Source organism: Hemitrygon akajei, chromosome 1 (genome assembly GCF_048418815.1).
Source record: "Hemitrygon akajei chromosome 1, sHemAka1.3, whole genome shotgun sequence".
NCBI lineage: Eukaryota > Metazoa > Chordata > Chondrichthyes > Myliobatiformes > Dasyatidae > Hemitrygon > Hemitrygon akajei.
In genome coordinates, this window is record NC_133124.1 from 76,972,354 (window position 1) to 76,999,033 (window position 26,680).

Genomic DNA, 26,680 nt, shown 5'->3' on the forward strand with positions numbered 1-26,680 from the left:
CAGTCCCTGGTCATCGTCCTGATGTCCTCAAGGGAGTACGGCAGGTTCCGGGCTTTCACGAAATGGTAAAATAGGGTGACCCCCGGGTGGCAAAGATGTGCATGGAGGGCGTATAGCTGGTCGAGCTGTGCGCTGGCACACACTCCTCGGGATAGGGCCTCAGGGGGCTCATTGAGCCTTCCAGGCCGGTACAGGATATCATAGTTGTAGGTGGAGAGTTCTATTCTCCACCGCAAAATTTTATCATTTTTGATTTTGCCCCGCTGTTGGTTGCTGAACATGAACGCAATTGAGCGCTGGTCGGTCAGCAAGGTGAACCTTTTGCCGGCGAGATAGTGCCTCCAGTGCCTAATAGCTTCCACTATGGCCTGGGCTTCTTTCTCCACCGCGGAGTGCCGAATTTCAGGGCCTTGAAGGGTATGAGAAAAGAATGCTACTGGCCTCCCTACCTGATTGAGGGTAGCAGCCAGCGCGAAATCGGAGGCGTCACTCTCTACTTGGAAGGGAATGGTCTCGTCCACCGCATGCATCGTTGCTTTGGCAATGTCCCCTTTAATGCAGCTGAAGGCCGCGCAGGCCTCGGCAGAGAGGGGAAAAGTGGTAGACTTGACCAGGGGGCGGGCCTTGTCTGCGTAATGAGGGACCCATCGGGCGTAATAGGAAAAGAAGCCCAGGCACCGTCTGAGGGCTTTGAGGGTGGTGGGAGGAGGGAGTTCTAACAAGGGGCGCATACGGTCGGGATCAGGGCCAATGACCCCGTTCTCCACGACATACCCAAGGATAGCGAGTCGGGTGGTTCCGAACACACACTTGTCCCTGTTATAAGTAAGGTTCAGGGCTTTGGCCACTTGGAAAAATCGTTGGAGGTTGGCGTTGTGATCCGACCAGTCGTGACCACAGGTGGTGATATTATCCAGATAGGGAAATGTGGCCTTCAGTTGGCACTGGTCCACCATCCGGTCCATTTCCCTCTGGAAGACAGACACCATTTGTGACACCGAAGGGGGACGCGCAGGAAGTGATAGAGCCTGCCGCCCGCCTCGAAGGCGGTGTAGGGGCGGTCCTCTGGGCGGATGGGGAGCTGGTGATAAGCGGATTTCAGATCTATTGTCGAGTACACCTTGTACTGAGCTATCTGGTTGACCATATCCGCGATGCGGGGTAGGGGGTACGCATCAAGCTGCGTGAACCTATTGATGGTCTGGCTATAGTCCACGACCATCCTATTTTTCTGCCCGGTCCGAACAACAACCACCTGGGCCCTCCAAGGACTTGTGCTTGGCTCAATGATCCCCTCCCTGAGCAGCCGCTGCACCTCTGACTGAATGAAGGCCCTGTCCCCCACGCTGTACCTCCTGCTTTTAGTTGCCACAGGTTTACAGTCAGGGGTCAGGTTGGCGAACTGCGGTGGGGGAGGGATCTTTAGGGTGGAGAGGCTGAAAGTGGTGTCGGTAGCGCAGCTGTCGGCATGGTGCTGGGTGGGACATGTTGGTCGGTGTGTGTGTGTGTGTGCGGTAACGGGGTATATGACGAAGTCCCACAAAACTGAGGATTCCTGACAGTGAGTGGTGGGAGGGGCCCTTCATATGCCATAGTCACACTTTCGAGGTGGCTCTGGAAGTCCAGCCCCAATAGCACAGTTGAGGCATAACCAGTAGCGCAAAGTTCCGATATTCTGTGCCCTGCACCACCAGTGTCACTACACAACCCACCCGGATGTCTGTGGAATGCGACCCAGAAGCCATGGTGACTCTCTGGTTTACCGGCTGTGTCACGAGTCCGCAGCGTTGCACCGTGTCCGGGTCAATAAAACTCTCAGTGCTGCCCGTGTCAAACAGGCAGCTAGTCCTGTGCCCCTCCACCAGGATGTCCATCATTGACCTTGCAAGCTGGTGTGGGGCGCTTTGGTCTAGGGTTACGGAGGCCAGAGTTGAACTGCTGTCTTGGTGCCCGGTAAGCACCAGTGGGTCGGGGGCGGGGCAAGTTGGCGCCGACAAAGATGGCCGCCCCCATCCGGGCAGGCAAGAGGGGGGCCCCCATGTCTTGCACAAGGCGGGCAGGCAAGATGGCGGCCCCCATGCCTCGCACGAGGCGGGCAGGCAAGATGGTGGCGACTAAGATGGCGGCCCCCATGCCTCACATACAGCGCTGCCCGACCCTGCTCGTGGTTCAGACTTACAGACCTTGGCAAAATGGCCCTTCTTCCCGCAGCTGGAGCAGGTCGCTTCTCGGGCCGGGCAGCGTTTTCGGGGGTGCTTTTCGAGTCCGCAGAAGTAACACTGCGCGGGCTTGCGACTGGCAGCAGCTGTGGTCGGTTTCGGGGAGTTCGTGGACTCGCGACTGGCAGCGGCGTTGGTGAATTCGCTCGCGGGTGGCGGGGTCTGAGGTGCCCACGGGACCGGCAGGGGATCGCGCGGCTAGACAGCGTCAGAGTTGTGCAGAGCAGCCTCCAGCGTGTCGGCCGTCTCGATCGCCGTGCGTAAGGTAAGATCGGCATTTTTCAGCAGCCGCTGGCACACGTACACTGACCTGATCCCCGTAACGAAGGCGTCTCGTACTAGCAGCTCCGCATGTTGTTCCGCTGTCAGACCTTTGCAGTCGCAAGTTCGCACGAGTGTCTGTAGGGCTCGGAGAAACTGCCCGCTCGACTCATCGGGTCACTGTCGCCGCGTCACTAAGCGATGTCTTGCGTAGACGGTGTTCACCAGCCGCAGGTACTGTCTTTTGAGGGCATCCAGTGCCCCTTTGTAGGTCGGCAGGTCCCTGATAAGTGAGTAAACTTTCGGGGTGACCCTCGAGAGGAGAATTCTGTGCATAACAGCGGGTTCAGTTGCACGAACCTCCTCCAAGTATGATTGGAAGCATGCAAGCCAGAGTTCAAAGGCAAGAGCTGCTTCTGAGTTTTGAGGGTCCAAGTCTAATCTTTCCGGACGTAAAATACTTTCCATGTTTTAAAACTTCCAGTCAATAAAATTGATGCACCATCAATAACTCTCTGAGACATGAGGCGAGATATCGGCTTTTATTGACTGGAAGAAAGAACAAGCAGCAATTGACCACCATGCTACATCCTGGAGACTGAGAGGCAGGGCTCAGGCCCCAATTGCCTTTATACCGGGGTCTGTGGGAGGAGCCACAGGAGCAGTCAGCGGGGGGGGGGGGGGGGGGCGTGTCCAGACAGGTATATGTAGTTCACCACACTGTCTTTCTCACTTTTTTCTCTTAATGCCAGGGGACTTAGACACACTGTTAAACGTAAGGCTTTATTCTTGTTCTTAAAGCAGCATAAACATGTGGACTTTTTAATCCAAGAGTCACACTGTGTGACTGAAGACATTAAACTATGGAAATCCCAGTGGGGGGACGATGTTTGGTTTTCACATGGTTCTGAACATTCTGCACTGAGTGTATGTCTTACTATGCACCATCAAATGATAACTCACTGATAGGGGTATAACTTGTGAGAAAAGATATCTGGAAAACCTACTGATTAGAAATATGACTTGTATCCAGAAATCCCATTGATATGAGTTGAACTTTATTGGTGGCATTTGGGAAAACTAAACTCAAATCAGTGAATGAATGTGTTGTAATGATCAATCACTGGTAATGGTAAATTGGTTTATTAATGTCATATATACCTAAGTACAGTAAAAAAACATTGTTTTTCATGTTATCCTTGCAGATCAATTCATTACAATAATCCATTGAGGTGGTACAAGGGAACGCAATTTCAGAATGCAGAACAAAGTGTTGCAGTTATGGAGAAAATCCAGTGCAGACAGGCATTAAGGTGCATGATCATAATGAGATAGATTGAAAGGTCAGGAGTCCATCTTACTGTACTAGGTGATCACTCAATAATCTTCGAACCCCGGGATTGAATCTGTCCTCAAGCCTGCAGCCACCTGTTTGCAGCCTTTGTACTTTCCGCTCAGCGGAGGGGAGAGATGAGAGAATGCTGGAGTGCTTGGTGCTTTTGATCATGTTGGTTGCATTACCAAGCCAGTGGGAAGTATCGACAGAGGCCAATGAAAGCATACAGGTTTCTGAGATGTGCTAAGCTGTGATCATAACTCTGCAGTTTCTGGATTAAACCTACTAGATTATTTTTTGGAGAATTCAGCCTTATGCAGAAGGAAATTTCCTAAACCAGACTGGTCAATATCTGATTCCAAATCTGCCAGTGTTGTTGACTCTGAAATGGTCTTCCAGCAGGTACAGAGAGTACTTAGAAATGGACAGTAAGTGTTGTCTTCTCCAGTGACATCCAGTTATTTGAAATGACTTTTAGTTTTAGTAAAATGAAATTTTGTTCCTTGTAACAGTTGCAGGTCTGAATTACTGGCAGATTCATCACGTCAGCCTGAATGTCTCTGGGAAGTTTCGTGTTGTCTTTGAAGGGGTGAAACAAGCAGCCTCATCCAATGGAGGGATTTCCATTGATGATATCAACCTTTCAGAAACCCACTGTCCTACCCAGGTGTGGCACATCAGGAACTTCACCGATATTCTGAACAGAAGCCCGTCTGGAAATGCTGGGGTTATCTACAGCCCAAGATATTACTCCATTGAAGGTTATGCATTTCAAATCAAGCTCTACGTGAATGGTACAAGTGAAACTCCCTTCTATCTTGGTATATTCTTCCACTTGGTCAGTGGTATTAATGATGATCGTCTACAATGGCCATGCCCATGGATGCAAGGGACCATGCTCCTGATGGATCAGCACCCTGACATTAGACGACGTATGTCCCACCAGATAAGTGTAACTACGGATCCGAATAAAACCCAAACTACAGGTCAGTCCATATCTTAGATAGATAGATAGATACTTTATTCATCCCCATGGGGAAATTCAACTTTTTTTCCAATGTCCCATACACTTGTTGTAGCAAAACTAATTACATACAATACTTAACTCAGTAAAAAATATGATATGCATCTAAATCACTATCTCAAAAAGCATTAATAATAGCTTTTAAAAAGTTCTTAAGTCCTGGCGGTTGAATTGTAAAGCCTAATGGCATTGGGGAGTATTGACCTCTTCATCCTGTCTGAGGAGCATTGCATCGATAGTAACCTGTCGCTGAAACTGCTTCTCTGTCTCTGGATGGTGCTATGTAGAGGATGTTCAGAGTTTTCCATAATTGACCGTAGCCTACTCAGCGCCCTTCGCTCAGCTACTGATGTTAAACTCTCCAGTACTTTGCCCACGACAGAGCCCGTCTTCCTAACCAGCTTATTAAGACGTGAGGCGTCCCTCTTCTTAATGCTTCCTCCCCAACATGCCACCACAAAGAAGAAGGCGCTCTCCACAACTGACCTACAGAACATCTTCAGCATCTCACTACAGACATTGAATGACGCCAACCTTCTAAGGAAGTACAGTCGACTCTGTGCCTTCCTGCACAAGGCATCTGTGTTGGCAGTCCAGTCTAGCTTCTCGTCTAACTGTACTCCCAGATATTTGTAGGTCTTAACCTGCTCCACACATTCTCCATTAATGATCACTGGCTCCATATGACGCCTAGATCTCCTAAAGTCCACCACCATCTCCTTGGTCTTGGTGATATTGAGACGCAGGTAGTTTGAGTTGCACCATATCACAAAGTCCTGTATCAGTTTCCTATACTCCTCCTCCTGTCCATTCCTGACACACCCCACGATGGCCGTGTCATCAGCGAACTTCTGCACATGGCAGGACTCCGAGTTATATTGGAAGTCTGATGTGTACAGGGTGAACAGGACCGGAGAGAGTGCTTAGCTTCCCTGCCTCTGGTTTCAGTGTAGGCACACTAATGGCTATCTGATCTGGTTACAGGTAATGAAACATCGTTCTTCTGGGATAGGCCAAGCAAAGTGGGAATTCTGGTGACAGAAGCTGATGGCAGTCAGTATTACCGGGGTCCAAGCTTGGGATTCAGCACTTTCTTATCCCATGAAAGACTGAAAAGTAGAGAGTTTGTCAAGGGAGATGATGTTTATTTCCATCTAACCATGGAAGGTAAGGCTTTGTTTCCTGGATACTGCTTCTTACACTCACTGCACATCTATAATGAGGAACAACTGATCATAGAGTTATAGAAATGTACAGCATGAAACAGGCCCTTTGGCCCATCTAGTCCATGCTGAAACCATCTAAACTGCCTACTCCTATCGACCTGCACCATGACCATAGCCGTCCACATCCATATCATCCATGCACCTATCCAAACTGCATACATGTTGAAATCGAGCTTGCATGCACCATGTGGTCTGGCAGCTCATTCCACACACTCATGATCCCCTAAGTGAAGAAGTTTCCCCTCATGTTCTCCTTAAACTTTTACCTTTCACCCTTGACCTCTGATTGTAGTCCCATCCAACCACTGTGTAAAAAGCCTTCTTGCATTTCCCTATCTATACCCCTCATTATTTTGTACACATCTATCAAATCTCCCCTCAATCTTCTACGTTCCAAGAAATAAAGTCCTAACCTATTTAATTTTTCCTGATAACCCAGGTCCTCCAGACCCAGCAACATCCTTGTAAATGTTCCCTGTACTCTTTCTACCTTATATCTTTCCTGTAGGTAGATAACCAAAACTGTACACAATACTCCAAACTAGGCTCACCAATGTCTTATACGACTTCAACGTAACATCCCAACTCCTGTACTCATACCTTGATTTATGAAGGTCAATGTGCCAAAAGTTTTCTTTATAACCTAATCTACCCGTGACACCATTTTCAATGAATTATGGACCTATATTCCCAGTTCCCTTTGTTCTACCACACTCTTCAGTGCCCTACCATTCACTGTGTAAGACTTACTCTGTTGGTCCTAATGACGTGCAACACTTTGCACTTGACTGCATTAAATTCCATCTACCATTTTCCCAGCTAATCCAGATCCCTCTGCAAATGATGAGAGCCTTCCTTACTGTCCACTACACCCCCTATCTTTGTGTCATCTGTACTGCAAATCTGCTGATCCAGTTAACCACATCATGCAGATGATGATATAGATGACAAACAACAATGGACCCAACACCGATCCCTGCAGCACTCCACTAGTCACAGGCCTCCTGTCAGAGAGGAAATGTCTACTACCACTCTCTGGCTTCTCCCACAAAGCCAACGTCTAATCCAATTTACAACTTCATCTTTAATGCTGAGCGACTGAACCTTCTTGACCAACCTACCATACGAGGACTTGTCAAAGATATCTGAGCATTTTGCTTTAATTGGTATAAAGACAAAAAATGCTGGAAGTACTCAGAAAATTTCTAGATGTATATTGTATGCAGTCCATTTCTCTGACATTAAGTGTACCTATTGAAAACTGAGCAGCATCTGAAACTAGAAGTAGAGTTAACATTCCAAGTTCACAATCCTCACTATCCTCATCATCTGGGAGAAACCCTCTTCTCATCACTACCATCAAGGAAGAGGTACAGGAGTATGAAGACCCACGCTCAATGATTTAGGAACAGTTTCTTCCCCTCAGCCATCAGATTTCTGAATTATCCACAAAACCATGAGCACTACCTCCCTATTCCTCTTTTGCAATCATTTTTAAATTATAACTTGTAATTTTTAAAGTCTTGCACTGTACTGTTGCCACAAAACAAATTTCGTGACATACACACCTAATACTAATTCTGATTTTGATTGAGAAAATGTGTTGGATCAGGCGTGAAGAAGTTACCGAATGTGATCTGGAGTGCAGGCTGCAATAAATTTCTAAGCCTGTATATGGATCTGCCAGCCACTTGCCACTTCTGTGGGCTGTACAAGGCCATTTAGTACACGTACATGAAGTACATGCAGCCCCTTTTCACTTATCTAAGGGGACTTCTCCTTGCCTTCTGGCTGCATTTTAGCCCCATCTTTTTCATAATTAGTTATCCAATACAGAGGGAGGCAAGGAGGGAGGAGGACATCCTCATCAATTTGCTCCTGGGGTTTGGCCGAGTTAGTATCAATGGGTCCTGGAAACAGGCAGCTGAGGGCTCCACCCGTGCTGACTGTCTGGCCATTTTTCTAGGGTTTCTGCTTGCCCAAGTAACCTTGGAGAAAAAACATGCACTGTCCAAAGATACAATAGAGGTGTTCTGGGACTGTTGGGTACCACAGGGGTAAATGGCATCCTAGATGAGGATGGAAATATTTTAATTTAATTCATGTTAGCTATCATTGTTGTCTCCAATGTTTTTTGTAGCGTTGAAATAAATATATTTTTGAAAAAAACAACCGTGATTGTATGACAAGATATGATGTGTGCTGTTCTCTGATCTTTCAGATGTATCACATCTTGTAGCCAGTCAGCCTACACCATCAGCTCCCTACCACTCCACCACACCCCATCCTATCACCAACTTGTCCAGCAAGCCAACAACTGACAAACCGGTGACCAGCAAGCCAGAATTATGCATTGACTTTCAATGTCAAAATGGAGGAGTCTGCGTTGTACTGGATGGAGAGCCTGTGTGCAGGTAATTGCTTTTGTTAGTGTTCCCACGACACTGATAATTTTGATTGCCATTAACTGGAAAGTACTTTATATATACATATAACATATTTAGTGACTTCAGGATACTTTACAAACAATCAGATGCACCATGATGTACTTGTAAATTGATAACAACAACACAAAATGCTGGCACAACTCAGCAGGCCAGACAGCATCAATGGGAGGAGGTAGTGACGACGTTTCGGGCCGAAACTCTCCGGGGTTTATAATAATAATAATAATAATAACAATGAAACCCTCCATGTTTCGGCCCGAAACGTCGTCACTACCTCCTCCCATAGATGCTGTCTGGCCTGCTGAGTTCTGCCAGCATTTTGTGTATTTATTTATTTCTAGCATCTGCAGATTCACTCGTGCACCTGTAAATTGATAAGTTGGTTTATTGTTGCCATGTATATGAGGTACAATGGAAGAACTTGGGTTTGCATGCCATCAATACAGATTATTTCACAACATAAGTACAAATAGAATACAGAATAAATTGTTACAGTTACAGAGGAAGAGCAGTGCAGGCAGACAATATGGTGCAAGACCATAATGAGGCAGATTATGAAGTCAAGAGTCCATTTTATTGTGTTAGATAATCGTTCAACAATTTTATAACGGAGGGATAGAAGATGTCCATAAGACCATAAGTCCACAAGACATAGGAGCAGAATTAGGCCAATCAGCCCATTGAGTCTGCTCCACCATTCCATCATGGCTGATCCCTGACCCACTCCACCCCATATACCTCCCTTCTCGCCATATCCTTTGATGCCCTGACCAATCAGGAAACTATCAACGTCCACCTTAAATGTACACAGGGACTTGGCCTCCACCACAGCATTCCACAGATTCACTACTCTCTGGCTAAAAAAATATCCTCCTTACCTCTGTTCTAAAACATTGCTCCTCAATTTCTGGATGCCCTCACCATAGGAAACATCCTCTCCATATCCACCCTATCTAGTTCTTTCAACATTAGATAGATTTCAAAGAGATTCATAGATCACAGAATAGTACAGCACAGTACAGGCCCTTTAGCCCACAATGTTGTTCCAACTCTTAAACCCTGCATCCCATATAACCCCCACCTTAAATTCCTCCATATACCTGTCTAGTAGTCTCTTAAATTTCACTAGTGTATCTGCCTTCACCACAGACTCAGACAGTGTATTCCATGCACCAACCACTCTGAGTGAAAAACCTTCCTCTAATATCCCCCTTGAACTTCCCAGCCCTTACCTTAAGATAGATAGATAGATACTTTATTCATCCCCATTGGGAAATTCAACATTTTTTCCAATGTCCCATACACTTGTTGTAGCAAAACTAATTACATACAATACTTAACTCAGTAAAAATATGATATGCATCTAAATCACTCTCTCAAAAAGCATTAATAATAGCTTTTAAAAAGTTCTTAAGTAGTTTACTTAAATACATTGAGTCCTAACCCCGGCACTTTAACATATCTTACTCCTGGCGGTTGAATTGTAAAGCCTAATGGCATTGGGGAGTATTGACCTCTTCATCCTGTCTGAGGAGCATTGCATCGATAGCAACCTGTCGCTGAAACTGCTTCTCTGTCTCTGGATGGTGCTATGTAGAGGATGTTCAGGGTTTTCCATAATTGACCGTAGCCTACTCAGCACCCTTCGCTCAGCTACCGATGTTATACTCTCCAGTACTTTGCCCACGACAGAGCCCGCCTTCCTTACCAGCTTATTAAGACGTGAGGCGTCCCTCTTCTTAATGCTGCCTCCCCAACACGCCACCACAAAGAAGAGGGCGCTCTCCACAACTGACCTATAGAACATCTTCAGCATCTCACTGCAGACATTGAATGACGCCAACCTTCTAAGGAAGTACAGTTGACTTTGTGCCTTCCTGCACAAGGCATCTGTGTTGGCAGTCCAGTCTAGCTTCTCGTCTAACTGTACTCCCAGATACTTGTAGGTCTTAACCTGCTCCACACATTCTCCATTAATGATCACTGGCTCCATATGAGGCCTAGATCTCCTAAAGTCCACCACCATCTCCTTGGTCTTGGTGATATTGAGACGCAGGTAGTTTGAGTTGCACCATATCACAAAGTCCTGTATCAGTTAAAGCCATGTTTGAACAGTGGTGCCCTGGGGAAGAGGCGCTGGCTGTCCACTCTATCTATTCCTCTTAATTCCCCCACATTCTTCTAAATTCCAGTGAGTACTGGCCCAAAGCTGCCAAATGCTCCTCATATGTTAACCCTTTCATTCCTGTCCCTCAGCCTGGTGGTATGTGTCTTCAGGCTTTTGAATCTTCTGCTAGTGAGAAGATAGAGAAGAGAAAATGTCCAGGGTGGGTGAGATCTTTGGTTATGTTGGTTGCTTTACTGAGGGGAGCATGATGAAGGATCTCAGCCTGAAATGCCATCTATTCATTTCTCCATAGGCGCTGCCTGATCTGCTGAGTACCTCCAGCCCCTTCAGCCCACAATGTCGTGCTGACCTTTTAACCTACTCTAAGATCTAACCCTTCTGTTATAAGGATTACCCCTCAATAATAATGATCAGTTCGGCACACAGAGAATCTGTATTTCCTGACAAGTGCCTTTATTGGCCCAGTTCACAAGCACGTGAATTTACACAACTGCATACCTGTGTGCACACCTACTAGGTTTCTCTGTCCCTCTATGAACAGTCAAAGAACAGAAAAGAGAATAGCCGGGTAAAAGAGCCTATGCTGGCCAGGAGTTCCTTGTGGTGCCAATGTAAATTCCATGTGTCTGATGTGGATTCATTCTTATTCTTTCCCTTATCGGACCAGTCTATGCAACGGACACACAAAATGCTGGAGGAACTCAGCGCGCCAGGCAGCATATATGAAAAAGATTAAACGGTCAATGTTTCAACCCAACACTCTTCATCCGGACCTGCAGATTTTGTCGTTTTTGTCGTGTTTCAGATCAATCGATGATGTTTCAGTTTTGTTGGTTTAAGGTCATCTGACTGACCTGTGTCAGATTCCCATTGATGTAGCCAAAGGCTACAAGCAGTATTGCTTTATGGCCCTTCCTCTAGCCTTGTGTCTAAGGTGACTTCCTTTGCTATTTTTCCTAACTCAGCCTGGTTCAAACCAGTCTAACCAGTTCACCCAAACACTGGGCTCAGCTGTTTCTTCTACGAGTTTACATTTTACATAATAAAGAGCTTCTCATCTGAGAATGGTCTCAGGTTTAGTAGACCATTAGCAGAAATTTCTTGTGTCCATGTTCAACTGTCTGATTAAATCAACTGTCTGATTAAATTATCCTTGAGTAAGAGCCAGTTCACCAGACAGTTCACAAAATGGTGGCTGCAAGGACAGTCTCACAAAATGGCCTCCTGCCACTACACAGCAAGAATAAAGACTTTTGTTTCTGTCTGTTTCCACTGCCCTTGCCTCATTCCTGTTCACTTATTTATAGATTTTCATTCTTTCTGACCATACTTCCCTTCCACGTGGCCTCCATTTTTCTTTCATCCACATGCCTACCTAAGAGCCTCTTAAATGTCACTAATATATCTACTTCTTCCACCACCCTGGCAGTATTTTCCACAAACCCACCACTCTCTGTGTAATAAAAAAAACAAACATCCTCCCCATCATTTCCTCTAATTATCTTAAAATTATGCCCCCTCATGTTAGCCACTTCCATCTTGGGGAAAAAGCCTCTGGCCATCCACTCTATCTATGCATATTGTCATCTTATACACCTCTATCAAGTCACTTTTCATCCTCATTTGCTCCAAAGTAAAATGCCCTAACTCACTCAACCTATCCCCATAAGGCATGCCCTCTAATCCAATCAGCATCCAGATAAATCTCCTCTAAAATGATACTAATTGGACTAGTACTCCATGGAGGGGAGACTGTTTTCCATGTTGTTCTGAGAGAGTCCACAACGTGATGTCCACAACCCTCTGCAGTTTCTTGCAGTCTCAACAGAGCAGTTGCCATACTAAGTTGGGATGTATCCAGATAGGATGATCTCTATGGTGTCTCAATAAACACTAGTGAGAGTCAAGGATGAAGTGCTAATTTCTTTAGATTTCTAAAGAAGTAGAGGCACTGTTAAGCTTTCTTGGCCATGAGATTTATTAAATATAGCAACCAATTGCTACACTACAAGCGACCACAATGAAAATTTGTCATTTTGGTGAGATTTAAATATTGGCCCAGATCCCAGGTGGAATTCCTCTTTGGGTAATTCTGAAGGATCTTTTTACCTGATAGGGCAAATTGATAGGGCAGTTAACAAGATATATGGTGTGTTGGCCTTTGTGCGGTGAAGGATTGAGTTGAAGAGTTTTGAAGGAATGTTGCAGCTCTTTTAAACTCTGGTTAGGACACACGGAGGATTGTATTTGGTTCTGGTTGCCTCATTATAGGATGGATGCAGAAGCTTTAGACAGAGTGTGGAGGAGATTTACCAAGATGCTGCCTGGAATAGAGAGCATGTCTATAGAGGAAAGGTTGAGCAAGCTAGGACTTTTCTCTTTGGAGCAATGGAGTATGAGAGGAGACTTGATAGAGGTGTATGAGATCATAAGAGAAACAGAGTGGATATCAGCACTCTTTTACCAGGATGGCAATGAATAATACGAGATGATTATCAGGTGATTGGACTTCGCCACGGGCAGTTCCAAATCCGCCTGCGAAAGGAGGAGGGTTGGACATCGGCTCGCAACCCCATATCATAAAATCCCAGTGCTACAAAGACAACAACAGAAGCTCCAAAGACTTCATTCCTCAGAGAGGAAGGATCTTTGAAGATGGGCTACATCTAGGGACATCTGGTCCAGGAGAGAGGATTCTGGTGAACTGCAGTAGGCGGACTTCTGCCCCTGGACGAGTAATGGGCTTAAAAAGAAGATAAAGTGAATGGAGGAAAATATAGGGGGGAATGTGAGAGGTAAGTTTTTTGCACAGAGAGTGGAAAATGCATGGGTCATGTTGCCAGGGTTGGTGGTAGAGACAGATGCATTAGAAACATTTAAGAGGTTCTTAGATCGGCACATGGATGAAAGAAAAATGGAGGGCGATCTAGCAGCTAAGAATTAGATTGATCCTGGAGAAGGCTAAAAAGTCCTGGGCTGAAAGGCCTGCACTGTACTACTTTATGTTCTAGAGCAAACATACCCAGCTATGGTAGGCTCCGCCTATTCTCTGGAATTATGCCAACCCCTATAGGGTAAGGGGAGTATGAGACTTGGGCGGAGCAGACCTCTCAGTTGTTAGATGAGTGGCAGTGCTCTGATGATGTAAAGCAACAGAGATTGGTTGAGAGTTTGAGTGGGAGGGCTGCTGACATTGTGAGCCGTCAAGTCCCAGTACCCCCTAGCAACTATGGGCGATTACATGGGAGCACTGGAAAAGGCATTTGGCATAACAGGGAGCCCAATGGAGCTCATGGTGGGGCTTCAGAAAATGCATCAGGAGAAGAGGGAGAAGCTAGTAGAAAAAGGGGGAAAGTTGACCGCTGAGTCATTCAACTTCGGGGACTCCCCAGTTCCTGCGGGTTGAAAGAGGAGGTTGGTAGAGAAAATGTTGAAGCTGGAAGGTACCTTTTCCCCTGACGAGTTTGATCTGGGTTGTTCCAAGAGCACTCATCATACAATCCAGGTGACTGAGGATACCTCGTTCGGAGAGAAGTCACGATGACTATTCCCTGCAGAGGTGAAAGACGTTCAGCAGCACTTAAGTAACTTGAAGGAAGCTGGGATTATCACTGAGTTTTGAAGCCCCTAGGTGACCCCAGTAATGGTGGCCAGAAAGAGGAATGGGAAGGTACGGATGTGCGTGGACTATAGGACTCTGAGCATGTGTACCATCCCCGATCAGTATGCTGTTCCAAGGATCGAAGACGCGCTGGACTGTCTGAGTGGTACAAAGTGGTTCAGTGTGTTGGACTTGAGTGAATATTACCAGATCCCCATGAGTGAGGCCGACAAAGAGAAGACGGCATTTATAAGTACACTGGGGTTCTTCCAGTTCGAAAGGATGCCCCAGGGCATATCAGGAGCCCCTGCAACCTTCCAGCAGGTGATGGAGAAAATGGTGGGGGATTGGAACTTGCTTGAGGTATTGGTGTATCTGGATGACCTCATAGTGTTTGGGTCCACCTTGGAAGAACATGAAGCAAGGCTACTGAAGGTGCTGGGCCGCCTGAAAGCTGAAGCATTAAAACATTTCCTGGACAAGTGACAGTTCTGCAAGACGTCTGTTAGCTATGTTGGGCACATAGTTTCCCAATATGGAGTAACTACAGACCTGTCTAAGATAGATGTGGTGACCACCTGGCCAAGGCCCCAGACCGTGAACGCTTTGTGCTCGTTCCTCGGGTTTTGCGGTTACTGTTGGAGGTTTGTGAAGGGCTACCCATTGAATCAGCTTCTGTGTGGTTACCCTCACTTGGGGAAGAAAGGGAGGGGGACAAAAGAAGAGGGGGTTAAAAGTACTTTAACCCTTCGGAGCGTTTTGGACTGATAGGGAATGTGAAATATGAAGAGGCCTTTCAGTCGTTGAAGGAGATGCTGACCCAGGTGCCTGTGCTAGCTTTTGCAGACCCCCGAATACTGTATGTACTGCAAATGGATGCCAGCAGTGAGGACTTAGGGGATGTCCTGGTATCAGGATCAGGGTACTGGGTTGAGGCCCGTGGTGTTTGTCGGCCGGAGTCTGTCGCCGAGAGAAACTATCCCATGCACAAGTTGGAGTTTCTGGCGTTGAAATGGGCGGTGGTGGATAAGCTGAGTGACTACCCCTATGGTGCCAAGTTTGAGGTGAGGATGGACAACAGTCTCCTAACTTATATCCTGACCTGGGCAAAATTGGATGTCACAGGCCATCGGTGGATGACGGCATTGTCTGACAATGATTTCAGCCTGAAATACCGGCCAGAAAGTAGGAGGATTGATGCTGATGCTTTGTCCCAACATGCGCATGAAGGGCTGGACAGGGATGAGGAGAGGGAGAGCGTTCCTGCCCCGGGGGTGAAAGCCATGTGACAGTTTGCCATCACGGTGAAGGCAGACAGAAAGCAGGGACAGGATCGAGCGGTGGATCAATTGAGAGTTTCGGATGATGCCATTCCACAAGTTTACTGTAACCTGACTGCTCTGAAGACAAACCAGTTACTGGAATTGTGTTCTGGGGAAGTGGCAGCTGCTCAGTGAGATGACTCTGGCACCGGTACCGTTTGGTCAGCGGTTGAAAAGGGAGACGTGGCCCAAGCGGAGAAGACGAAACACACTGCAGTGCCTCCATTACTGTGAGAAAGGGCCAGGTTGGAGTTGAGGAACTGGATCTTATATCAGGTCACGTCACCTCCGGACCAGCCTCAGTATTCCCAGCTGGTTCTGCCTGAGAATTATTGGAGGATGGTGTTGAAGTCACTTCATGATGATTCTGGACATCTGGGGGTTGAAAAGACCCATGGATTGCTCAAAGACTGCTTTTACTGACCCCAGATGAAGTCAGAGGTCGAAGAATACTGCAAGTCATGCATTCGATGCATACGATAGAAGATGCTGCCTATGCGTCTCCCTCGTCCCACTTGCAGAGTGCGGGGCCCATTGACCTGATGTGTATGGATTTCCTATCAATAGAGCCAGATGCCAGCAACATGGCGAACGTCTTAGTCATCACAGATCAGTACACCAGATATGCACGGGCTTTCCCTACCAAGTGGCCAGAGTATTATGAAAGAAGTATTTCGTTTATTATGGCCTCCTCAGGTGGATACATAATGATCTGGGACGGGATTTTGCGGGGAGGCTCATCGATGAGTTACAGAGCTTGCTCGGAGTCAGGAAGTCAGGGACTACCCCTTATCACCCGCAGGCAATCCCTAGCCCAAGAGGTTTAATTGGACCTTGCTAAACATGCTCGGAACCTTAGAGATCAGCAAAAAGAGCAAGTGGAGTCAACATATTGGACATCTGGTACACTGTTATGATTGTACATGAAATGAAGCTATTAGGTACTCGCCATATTATTTGATATTTAGGCACAAGGTGAGGTTGCCCATTGACCTTTTTTTGGGATTGATGAGGACAACCTACTACCGAAGACTCATTTGAAGTATGTGTCTGATATGAGAAGGGAACTGAAAAAGGCTTATGAATCAGTTGAGGTCGCGGCTGCCAAGCAGAATCAAGGAAATAGGAGATATGATCAAAAGGTTAGGTTCTCCCAATTCATGCCGGGAGACCGAGTCCTCATGAGGAATTTGGGGCTACCTGGTGAGTTTAAGTTGGCCAACTGCTAGGCGGCTACGTCCGATGTGGTGGAGAGACATATGCCAAACGTACCAGTTTTCTGGGTGAAACCAGAGGATGGGAATCGGTTTGTCAAGATTCTCCATTGGAACCACCTTCTGCCTCTGGGACAAGAGGTGCAAGTTGACCCAGAGCCCAACCTGGAGCCTACACCCAGTAAGAGGACTCTGCAGCAATGCGGGGCGACTGCAGGACCAACAACAGGAGAGATTAGACCAGCCTCTGCCCCTGAATGGGATACTGATTCAGAGGATGAGGACATAGGGGTATGGTATATTCTGCCTTTTGCTAACTCCCCATTGATTGAGGAAGTGACTGCTAACCCTTCCCACGCAGAGTCGGGTGAAATCGGGGGGTGGGGGTGCAGGGAGGCTATCTGTGGACAGCCTGGGTTTCAGCGGGACCCTGCAAGGGATGGAGCGGGGCTCAGCCAAGGTACAGAGGGGGCTGAGTTGCAGGAGGGCATGAGTGGTAGACCAGGGAGGCCTTGCCAGGTAGACCAGACGTATCCCCAGTAGTGTCGAACATGAAGAGGTAGGTGAGAGGTAATGGAGGTCTCAGAGAATTAGGAGACCACCGGATAGGCTGGCCTATGTAGGACCGGGTGAACAGAAAGTGGCCCCTGCTGCTTTGGGGAGCTATGTCACTGCCTTTCACACCTGGGTTGGACTTTGTGTTTTGCAGGAAGGGTTGGCAAATTATCTCAAAGTCATGAGGACATGACTAAATTTGATGGGGGGGGGGGGAGGAGAGTGTAATGCCCTGGCAAAGGTTTCACTGCTAATGTAAAGGTTTCTCTGCAGCAGCAGTGTTTGGGTTATGCCTAGAGATAACGGGGGCTTTGGAATGTGTGGCGTCCAGTGAGGGGAGGTTATTTCTTTTGTGTGTGCCCGAGAGCGAGGTATTTGCGGGCTTCTGTTCAGTAGAAGATGGAGAGAGAACGGAGAGGTCGTGGACTGCTGGGCGGAGTGGACCTGGAATGGGGTCAGTGGTCGACGACACCCGGGGAAAATTGATGGAGAATGAACCGATGGGAAAATCGTGAGCTCCAACAGGCACATTAGAATGTTTCATTAAAATGAGCACATTTTCCCTTTTTGTTTTCTCTTTTAACCCTGTAGTCAAATTAAGAATTATAAAGCTCTGTTGTTTAATTGCATATTCTGTACTGTTCATTATTTTGTGGTACAGGCAGTCCCTGGGTTACGTATGAGTTCCTTTCCTGAGTCCGTCTTTAAGTCGGATTTGTACGTAAGTCGGAACAAGTACATCCAGTATTATTTAGCATCAGTTAGTCAAAAGTTTGTCTTACTATATAGTATATATTTTACCTTTCTATGCATATAAAACACTTAAGAAACACATGTATTCCAATAATTAAACCATTGCGTTGCTTAGTAATAATTGTAGCTTTCATCGAGGCAGGGCCTTTCACATGCTCCATTATTCTCACTTTAACCGTTATCCTTTAAAATTGTTCCGATCGTTGACCGACTGTAGCTTAACGCTTTTCCAATGACTGATGACGTTTCACCTCTTTCCAAATGCTTTATTATTTCTACTTTATTTTCAATTGCGATCGCTTCCCATCAATGGAACAGAAACACTGCGGGCTGTGGGTCCCAAGGTCCGTTGGGTCCTAAGGACCACCGCACTGAGACAGGCTAAATGAGACAAGTGGGGGCTGTGCTGGGTTTGATCCTCCACAATATTCCGCGTGGGAATTTAAACTGGAAGTGGCAGTTTTTTTTGTACGAGGTCAAGTTGCAAGCTCAACATCAACCCAGCACAGATGGTACGGGAGTCACTGCATTGACATCAATGCGGCACGGGAGCAGTCTGTCACTGGATCGAACTCGGGACCCTCCGTTCTCGAGCCCGGCGCTGATCTCACTGCGGCACCAGCCGACTGGAATGGGGGGGGGGGGACGCGGGGTCAGGGTGAATCTTACTAAGAAAAATTTAAGCCAAATATGAAGTTAAACACTCAACACAGTGTCAACGGCAATGACTTAAAAGAGTGGACGGCATCACGATCCAACTTAAAATGGCGGATGGCATCGCGATCTGACTTAAGATGGTGGACGGCTTTCTCCTTCCTCGGTTCATAAGTACGAGTTGTTCGTAAGTCGGCCAATCGTAACTCAGGGACTAACTGTACTGATTTGTAATGGGAAAACATCACGCAGCATCCACACAAACGAGATTTCACAAATTTGGCAGGGCCAAATACTATCTTCCCCTCGACTATCGCCACCAGCTGAACCTAAAGGTTACTGGTCTATAAGATGATAGAGGCATAGATAGGGTGGACAGCCAGCACTTTTTTTCCCAGCGTGGAAATAGCTAATAAATAGGACATAATTTGAAGGTGATTGGAGGAGAGTATAGGGAGGATATCAGAGGTAGGTTTGTTTTACACAGAGTGGTGAGAGGAGGGAAGTGCTACCAGAGATGGTGGTGGAAGCAGATACATTTGTGACACAAGAGAAAACTGGAGGGCTATGTGGGAGGGAAGGGTTAGATTGATCCTGGAGTAGTTTAAAAGGTCAGTACAACATTATGGGTTGAGGGGCTTGTACTGTACTCTTCAATGTTCTATCCTCAGCCTTCAAAGTCAAAATCAAGTTTATTGCATATGTACAAGTCTGTACTGTACATGCACAGATGCAATGACAAAAACTTACTTCCAGCAGCCTCATGAGCACATAGCATTAGATAGGCAGCATTCACAAGAAAAAAATAAATTTTAGGCACCTTTTGCAATAAACCACAATTAGCACAAAGCAAAGCAACATCCATTTTAGTGTAAAGTAGTCATAGTGTTGCAATACTGAGGTAGCAATTAGGGTTGTGCAGGTTAAAGGGATGTACTGTAGATGTTCTTGAGCCTGGTGATGTGGACTTCAGGCTTCTGTACATCATGCTGGATAGTAATTCATTGCCCAGATGGTGGAAATCTTTGTGCCTTTTTTGAGGCAGTGCCTCCCGTAGATACTATTGCAGCGAGGAGGGGTGTACCCGTTATATTTTGGGCAGAGTCCACTACTCTCTGCAGCTTCTTGCGTTCTTTCGCCATCGAATTGCTGGACCAGACCATCATGTAACAAGTCAGGATACTTTCAATAGGTGAGTAATATAAACAATGTCAACCAGTTTGGCCAAATGGACCTACATCTGACTGTTGTTTTACAGGTGTCGAACAGGCGATAATTGGTGGTATTCGGGCACATACTGTGAAAACCTCAGTGAACAACAGGATACCGTTGTAATTGCTGTGACTTCATCTGTAGTCATCTTCCTGGGCATGCTGCTGATCACACTGCTCACTGCATACTGCATGAGGAAGAAGTACCGGAAGCAAATGATCAAGTCTGACAAGGATGTCGGTTTAGCCAATGTGAGTATTCAAAACTGATTTGTCAAAAGCAAGTTGTGCAGATCCCCCATATTTATTTTTTTCTCTCTGTAACCATTGGAAATCTATGTTCACTGGGATGGCGTGGTAGCGTAGTGGCTAGAGTAACGCTTTACAGCACCAGCAATGAGAACGTACAAACTCCCTGCAAACAGCAGCGGGAATTGAACCACCATTACTGGTGCTGACCAGCATGGATACTAGATTTATAAGCAAGGAGGATGAACTGAAAGTGTAGATCAATACGTGGATGAATGTTGTGGCCATTACAGAGACTTGGATGACACAGGGGCAGGAATGGCTGCTGAGTATGACGGGCTTTAGATGCTTCAAAAAGGATAGGGAAGGAGGCAAAAAAGTGGGGGAGTGGGACTGCTAATTAGGGATAGTATCACAGCTGCAGAAAAGAAGGAAGTCATGGTGGGATTGTCTACTGAGTCATTGTGGGTGAAAATCAGAAACAGGAAGGAGCAATAACTCTAATGGGTGTATTTTCCTAGACTGCCCCAGTAGTAACAGAGACATTGAGGAACAGATAGGGAGGCAGATCCTGGACCGGAGCAATTATAATAGAATTGTTGTGATGAGTGATTTTAACTTTCCTAATATTGACAAGCATCTCCTTAGAGCACAGGGTTTAGATGGGGTGGAGTTTGTTAGGTGTGTTCAGGGAGGTTTCCTAATGCAACACATAGATAAGCCAACTAGAGGAGAGGCTGTACTTGATCTGGTATTGGAAAATGAACCTGGTCAGGTGTCAGATCTCTTGGTGGGAGGGCATTTTGGAGGTACTGATCACAATTCTATCTCCTTTACCATAGCACAGGAGAGGGATAGGACCATGTGAGAATAGGACCAATCAGGAGTGAGAGTGGAAACGTGCATGGAGCTGGAGGAGGTAGTGGATGTACTTAATGACCACTTTGCTTCAGTATGCACCAGTGAAAAGGACCTTGGCAATAGTGGGTATGAATTACAGCGGACTGAAATGCTTGACTGTATAGACATTAAGAAAGAGGATGTGCTGGAGCTTTTGCAAGGTATGAAGTTGGATAAGTCACTGGGACAGGATGAGATATACCCAGGCTACTGTGGGAAGCAAGGGAGGAGATTGTTGAGTCTCTTGCGATGGTTTTTGAATCATCAATAGGGATGGGAGAAGTACCAGAGAATTGGAAGGTTGTAAATGTTGTTCCCTTGTTCAAGAAAGGGAATAGAAATAACCCATAAAATTATAGACCAATTAGTCTGTCTTCACTGGTGGGCAAGTTGTTGGAGAAGATCCTGACAGGCAGGATTTATGAGCATTTGGAGACATGTAGTCTGATCAGAGATAGTCAGCATGGCTTTGTCAAGGGCAGGTCATGCCTTACGAATCTGAGCGCATACTTTGAGGATGTAACAAAGCTCACTGATGAAGATAGTGTACATGGATTTCAGTAAGACAGTTGATAAGGTTTCCCATGCGAGGCTCATTCAGAAAGTAATGAAGCATGGGATCCATGGAGACCTTGCTTTGTGGATCCAGAATTAGCTTGCCCACAGATGCAAAGGGTGGTTGTAAATGATTCGTATTCTGCATGGAGGTCAGTGACCAGTGATGTTCTACAGGGATCTGTTCTGGCACCTCTCCTCTTTGTGATTTTTATAAATGACCTGGAGGAGGAAATAGAAGCGTGGGTTAGTAAGTTTGCTGATGACACAAAAGTTGGGGGTGTTGTGGGTAGTCTGGAGGGTTGTCAGAGATTACAGCGGGACATTGATAGGATGCAGCACTGGGTTGAGAAGTGGCAGATGGACTTCAATCCAGTTAAGTGTGAGGTGATTAATTTTGGTCGGTCAAATGTGAAGAAGTAATATAATATTCTGTCTTCAGTAAGACTTGGCAGTGTGGAGGATCAGCAAGCTCTTGGGGTCCATGTCCATAGGACACTCAAAGCTGCTGCATAGGTTGACAGTGTTGTTAAAGCATATGGTGTGTTGGCCTTCAACTGTGGGATCGAGTTCAAGAGCTGTGAGGCAAGTTTACAGCTATACAAGACTTTTAGTTAGACCCCACTTGGAGTACTGTGTTCAGTTCTGGTCACCTCATTAGAAGAAGGATGTGGATACTATAGAGAGTGCAGAGGAGATTTATAAGGATGTTGCTTGGATTGGATAGCATGCTTTATGAGAATAGGTTGAGTGATCTTGGCCTTTTCTCCTTGGAGTGACAGAGGATGAGAGATGACCTGATAGAGGTGTATAAGATGATGAGAGGCATTGATCATGTGGATAGCCAGAGGCTTTTTCCCAGGGCTGAAATAGCTAACATGAGGGGGAAGATTTTAAGTGCTTGAAAGTAGGTACAAGGGGGACGTCAGAGGTGAGTTTTTCTACACAGTGGTGGGTGCATGGAATGCACTGCCAGCGAAGTGATAGAGGCGAATACTATAGGATCTTTTAAGAGACTCTTAGTATATAGAGCTTAGAAAAATAGAGGGCTATGCACTTGGGAAATTCTAGGCAGTCTGTAGAGTAGGTTACACAGTCGGCACAACATTGTGAGCTGAAGGGCCTGTAATGTGCTGTAGATTTCCATGTTCTAATCCCATTGACCTGCTTTTGGTTTGTTGCACACCATGCTTCTTAAACACAGTGAGTCCACCACTTGCTCAGGCATCGTGTTTCTGATCAAATTCACCCACAAACCTGCACATGTCAGGGAGGCCGGAGGAAACTAGAGCACCCAGAGGAAAATCACGATCTCAGGGGGAATGTGCAGACTCCACACAGACGGGAACCGAGGCCAGACTCAAACTCACGTCTCTGGAGCCATGAGCCAGTGGCTCTATCACCTGCACAAATGTCATCCATTTTTCACAATTCAGAAAAGTGAGCGAGACATTTGCCAAGCCATCACTATTTCTAAACAATCAGAAACCTGGGAACAATTTGGGACACCTTGGCTTTCAGATCCCAGTGAGGTGGTGCACTTTCTAAGTAGAGTCCATCCAGCTCCAGCTGTGATCTGAGAATTCAGCTCGACTGGGTGAGCAGGATCTACTTGTGTGTGAAGTCCAGCTCCAACCTGGGCTATGCATTTCCCAATAGATCCATTAAGGGAAATGCTTATGAAGACTCAATTGTATTGCTTGTAACTATACTCATAACATTATCAATTTCCAATGTCAAAATTGTTGCATTGTTTTTCTGACAGACCGAATTTTGAAAGGCTCTACTCACAGAAAAGGGACAGGAAACTCCAAGCAAGGACATTTCAGCAGAAATCCAAATCAAACTGGACATATTTGTATATTGTGATTTAGCTTTACAGATATTTGACTTCTAGTTAAAAATTGTACTAAAGGAGCTGATTGTAACAATCGATGGTGTTTGAACATTAAATGAAAATGTTAAATAAAATGAGCATTAAATGAGCATTGCATGAAAATGTTAAATAAAAATGACTGCAAAACAATCATAAAACAAGAGCAAACACGGGGAAATCTGCAGATGCTGGAAATTCAGACAACAACAGACACAAAATGCTGGTGGAACACAGCAGGCCAGGGAGCATCTATAGGGAGAAGCGCTGTCGACTTTTCGGGCCGAGACCCTTCGTCAGGACTAACCGAAAGGAAAGATAGTAAGAGATTTGAAAGTAGTGGGGGGAGGGGGAAATGCGAAATGATAGGAGAAGACCGGAGGGGGTGGGATGAAGCTAAGAGCTGGAAAGGTGATTGGTGAAAGTGATACAGAGCTGGAGAAGGGAAAGGATCATGGGACGGGAGGCTTCAGGAGAAAGAAAGGAGTGGGGGGAGCACCAGAGGGAGATGGAGAACAGGCAAACAACTAAATATGTCAGGGATGGGGTAAGAAGCGGAGGAGGGGCATTAACAGAAGTTAGAGAAGCCAATGTTCATGCCATCAGGTTGGAGGCTACCCAGCCGGTATATAAGGTGTTGTTCCTCCAACCTGAGTTTGGATTCATTTTGACAGTAGAGGAGGCCATGGATAGACATATCAGAATGGGAATGGGACGTGGAATTAAAATGTGTGGCCACTGGGAGATCCTGCTTTTTCTGGTGGACCGAGCATAGGTGTTCAGCGAAATGTATCAAGGTTGGTTTGTGACTGCAGGATTATCATGATTTAATCACTTGTAGTTATGAGATAGAATTTAAAATTGAAAATGGTTTTATCAGTGTCAGCAGTGAATTTAATAGTGACTCGAGAAAGAGGATAGATGGATCAGGAGCAAGAGTAGGAAATCCACTCCTTTGAACCTACTTTGTCATCAAGATCATTACTGACATATCTCAGTGCTGCATATCACCATATCCTTAGATTCCATCAGTGTCCACTCCCTCTGTTATTGACATTGACCTCTGCTCTGATGCAGGTAATGGAGGCTTCACAGTTATTCGGTGGGGAGGGGGGAGACTTCCAACATTCACCATACCCTGCCTGATGGAAATTCTCCTCATCTCAGCCTAAACAGCCTACCACTTAACTTCAGGCTGCGCCCCTGGTCCCAGATGAGAGAAGGCAGGAACGGGGTACTGATTGTGGATGATCAGCCATGATCACATTGAATGGCGGTGCTGGCTCGAAGGGCTGAATGGCCTACTCCTGCATCTATTGTCTATTGCCAGACTCCTCAGCCGGGGAAATTTCTTCCCTGCATCTGCCCTTCAAGAATTTTGTAAATGCCTAGAAGATATCCACTCAATCTTCTAATTTATAGAGGCCAGTCCCAGATTATTAATCTCATTCATATAGTAAACCAGGGGTTCCCAACCTGGGGTGCGAGATGGAATTTCAGGGGGTGCGACAAAGAGTGGCTTGTGTCCTTGAGTGATGAGTCACGAGTCATCACTCAGCCAGCTGCCAGTGTGCCTTGACAAATGGTAGTAACGTTGGTCCCAAGCACGCTCCAGTCTCCCACTGCCCGAGTCAGCATTGAGGATTCTTATTAGTGTTACCTGGGAAGTTACACCTCAGAGTCGAGGAGTCTCATCATTGTTAGCTAGAAGGTTACATCTCAGAGTTAAAAATCATCTCATAATGCCAAAATCTTTATATATCCATAATCAACCATCAAGTAACGACTTCGTGTTAAAACTAAACCCGCAGACAGTAGGTAAATTATTCAATTATAAAATTTTAAAAAGCCGCATTTTGATAAAAAGCAGCTGAAGTCATTTATTCGTATTTGTCTCAATGCATTAAAGACGTTTTTGAATTTCAAAGGTTTTTTCTCTTAAAAGGTTTTTTTCTTGAATCGTTGATAATTTTGAATTATGTTAGTTAAGGTATCATGGTTAGCACCGAGGATTTTGAATCGTGTGATGGGAGTTCATATCTCCAGTAATCATCGGAAATAGGTGTGTAAATTCAATAGAGAGTAGCCTAATAATTCGTGTTGCGTCCCCGTAGCATTTCCACCTGACGATTTATCTTGGCTTAACCGCAGATAATATCGTAATATAATAGTCGAAAGTGTATTTCTCATGATACTTTGCTATAGGCGTGTCTGGTTGACCAAAGTGGTCATCCCTGACTTAGTCAGATAGTTTTTCTCATATTAGCTCATATTTTTCCCTTCATTAACCCGTCATCATGTCAAAAAGAAGGAAATGGAATGACGACTATGTGTGCTTTGCTTTCATTTGCACAACAGGAAATAATGGCTTGCAAAAAACCCTAGTGCATTCTTTGTAGTGTTGTGTTTTCCAACTCAAATCTGAAACCATCCAAGCTTCAAGAGCACTTCAAGAACAAGCATGGCGGAGCTGATGTTGAAGGACATGATGTTGGGTTGTTGAAAATCAAAAGAGCTCGTTTTGATTCACAAGGAACTCTTCCAAAATTAGGTTGTGTTTCTGTTGAGAAACCACTACTTCTTGCTTCATACCAAGTGGCACATAAAGTGGCCAAATCCAAGAAACCCCATACAATTGCGGAAGATCTCATCAAGCCATGTGTACTGGAAATGGCAACAATTATCCTGGGCAAAGAAGCAAGAAAAAAATTTGAACAGGTGCCCCTATCAAATAATGTCATTCACAACCGAATCAGTGATTAGAGTGAAGATATTTTGGACCAAGTCATCTCAGATGTCAGAGCTAGTCCTCTTAAAATCTCTATTCAGTTGGATGAGTCAACTGATGTCTCCAGTTGTAGTCAACTCATCACATTAGTGAGTTATGTCAATGATGGTGCTGTGAAGGAAGATTTCCTGTTTTGTAAAGATCTGAAAACAAACACAACTGCAAAGGATGTGATGCAGCTGCTGAAAGACATCTTTGCCAAACACGATTTAGATATCAAAGTCATTGGTTCTGTGTGCACTGATGGGGCACTTGAAATGCTTGGAAATAAATCTGGCTTTTCTGCATTGATGAAAAAGGAGATTCCAGACTTGCAAGTTACCCATTGTTTTCATCATTGGCATGCTTTGGCATCAAAAACATT

At 45.7% G+C, this 26,680-nt stretch overlaps 1 protein-coding gene across 1 annotated transcript in view; it reads left to right on the forward strand.

Annotated features, from left to right (window-relative positions):
* Positions 1 to 23,625, forward strand: part of LOC140727983 (meprin A subunit beta-like) — a 100,602-nt gene extending 76,977 nt beyond the window's left edge. Inside the window, exons 12-16 of the mRNA XM_073046052.1 lie at positions 4,329 to 4,802; positions 5,825 to 6,007; positions 8,288 to 8,480; positions 19,999 to 20,203; positions 23,421 to 23,625. Coding sequence (XP_072902153.1) covers positions 4,329 to 4,802; positions 5,825 to 6,007; positions 8,288 to 8,480; positions 19,999 to 20,203; positions 23,421 to 23,432 — 1,067 coding nt within the window. The 3' untranslated portion in view covers positions 23,433 to 23,625. The remainder of the gene's footprint in view (positions 1 to 4,328; positions 4,803 to 5,824; positions 6,008 to 8,287; positions 8,481 to 19,998; positions 20,204 to 23,420) is intronic.
* The last annotated feature ends 3,055 nt before the right edge of the window (positions 23,626 to 26,680 follow it).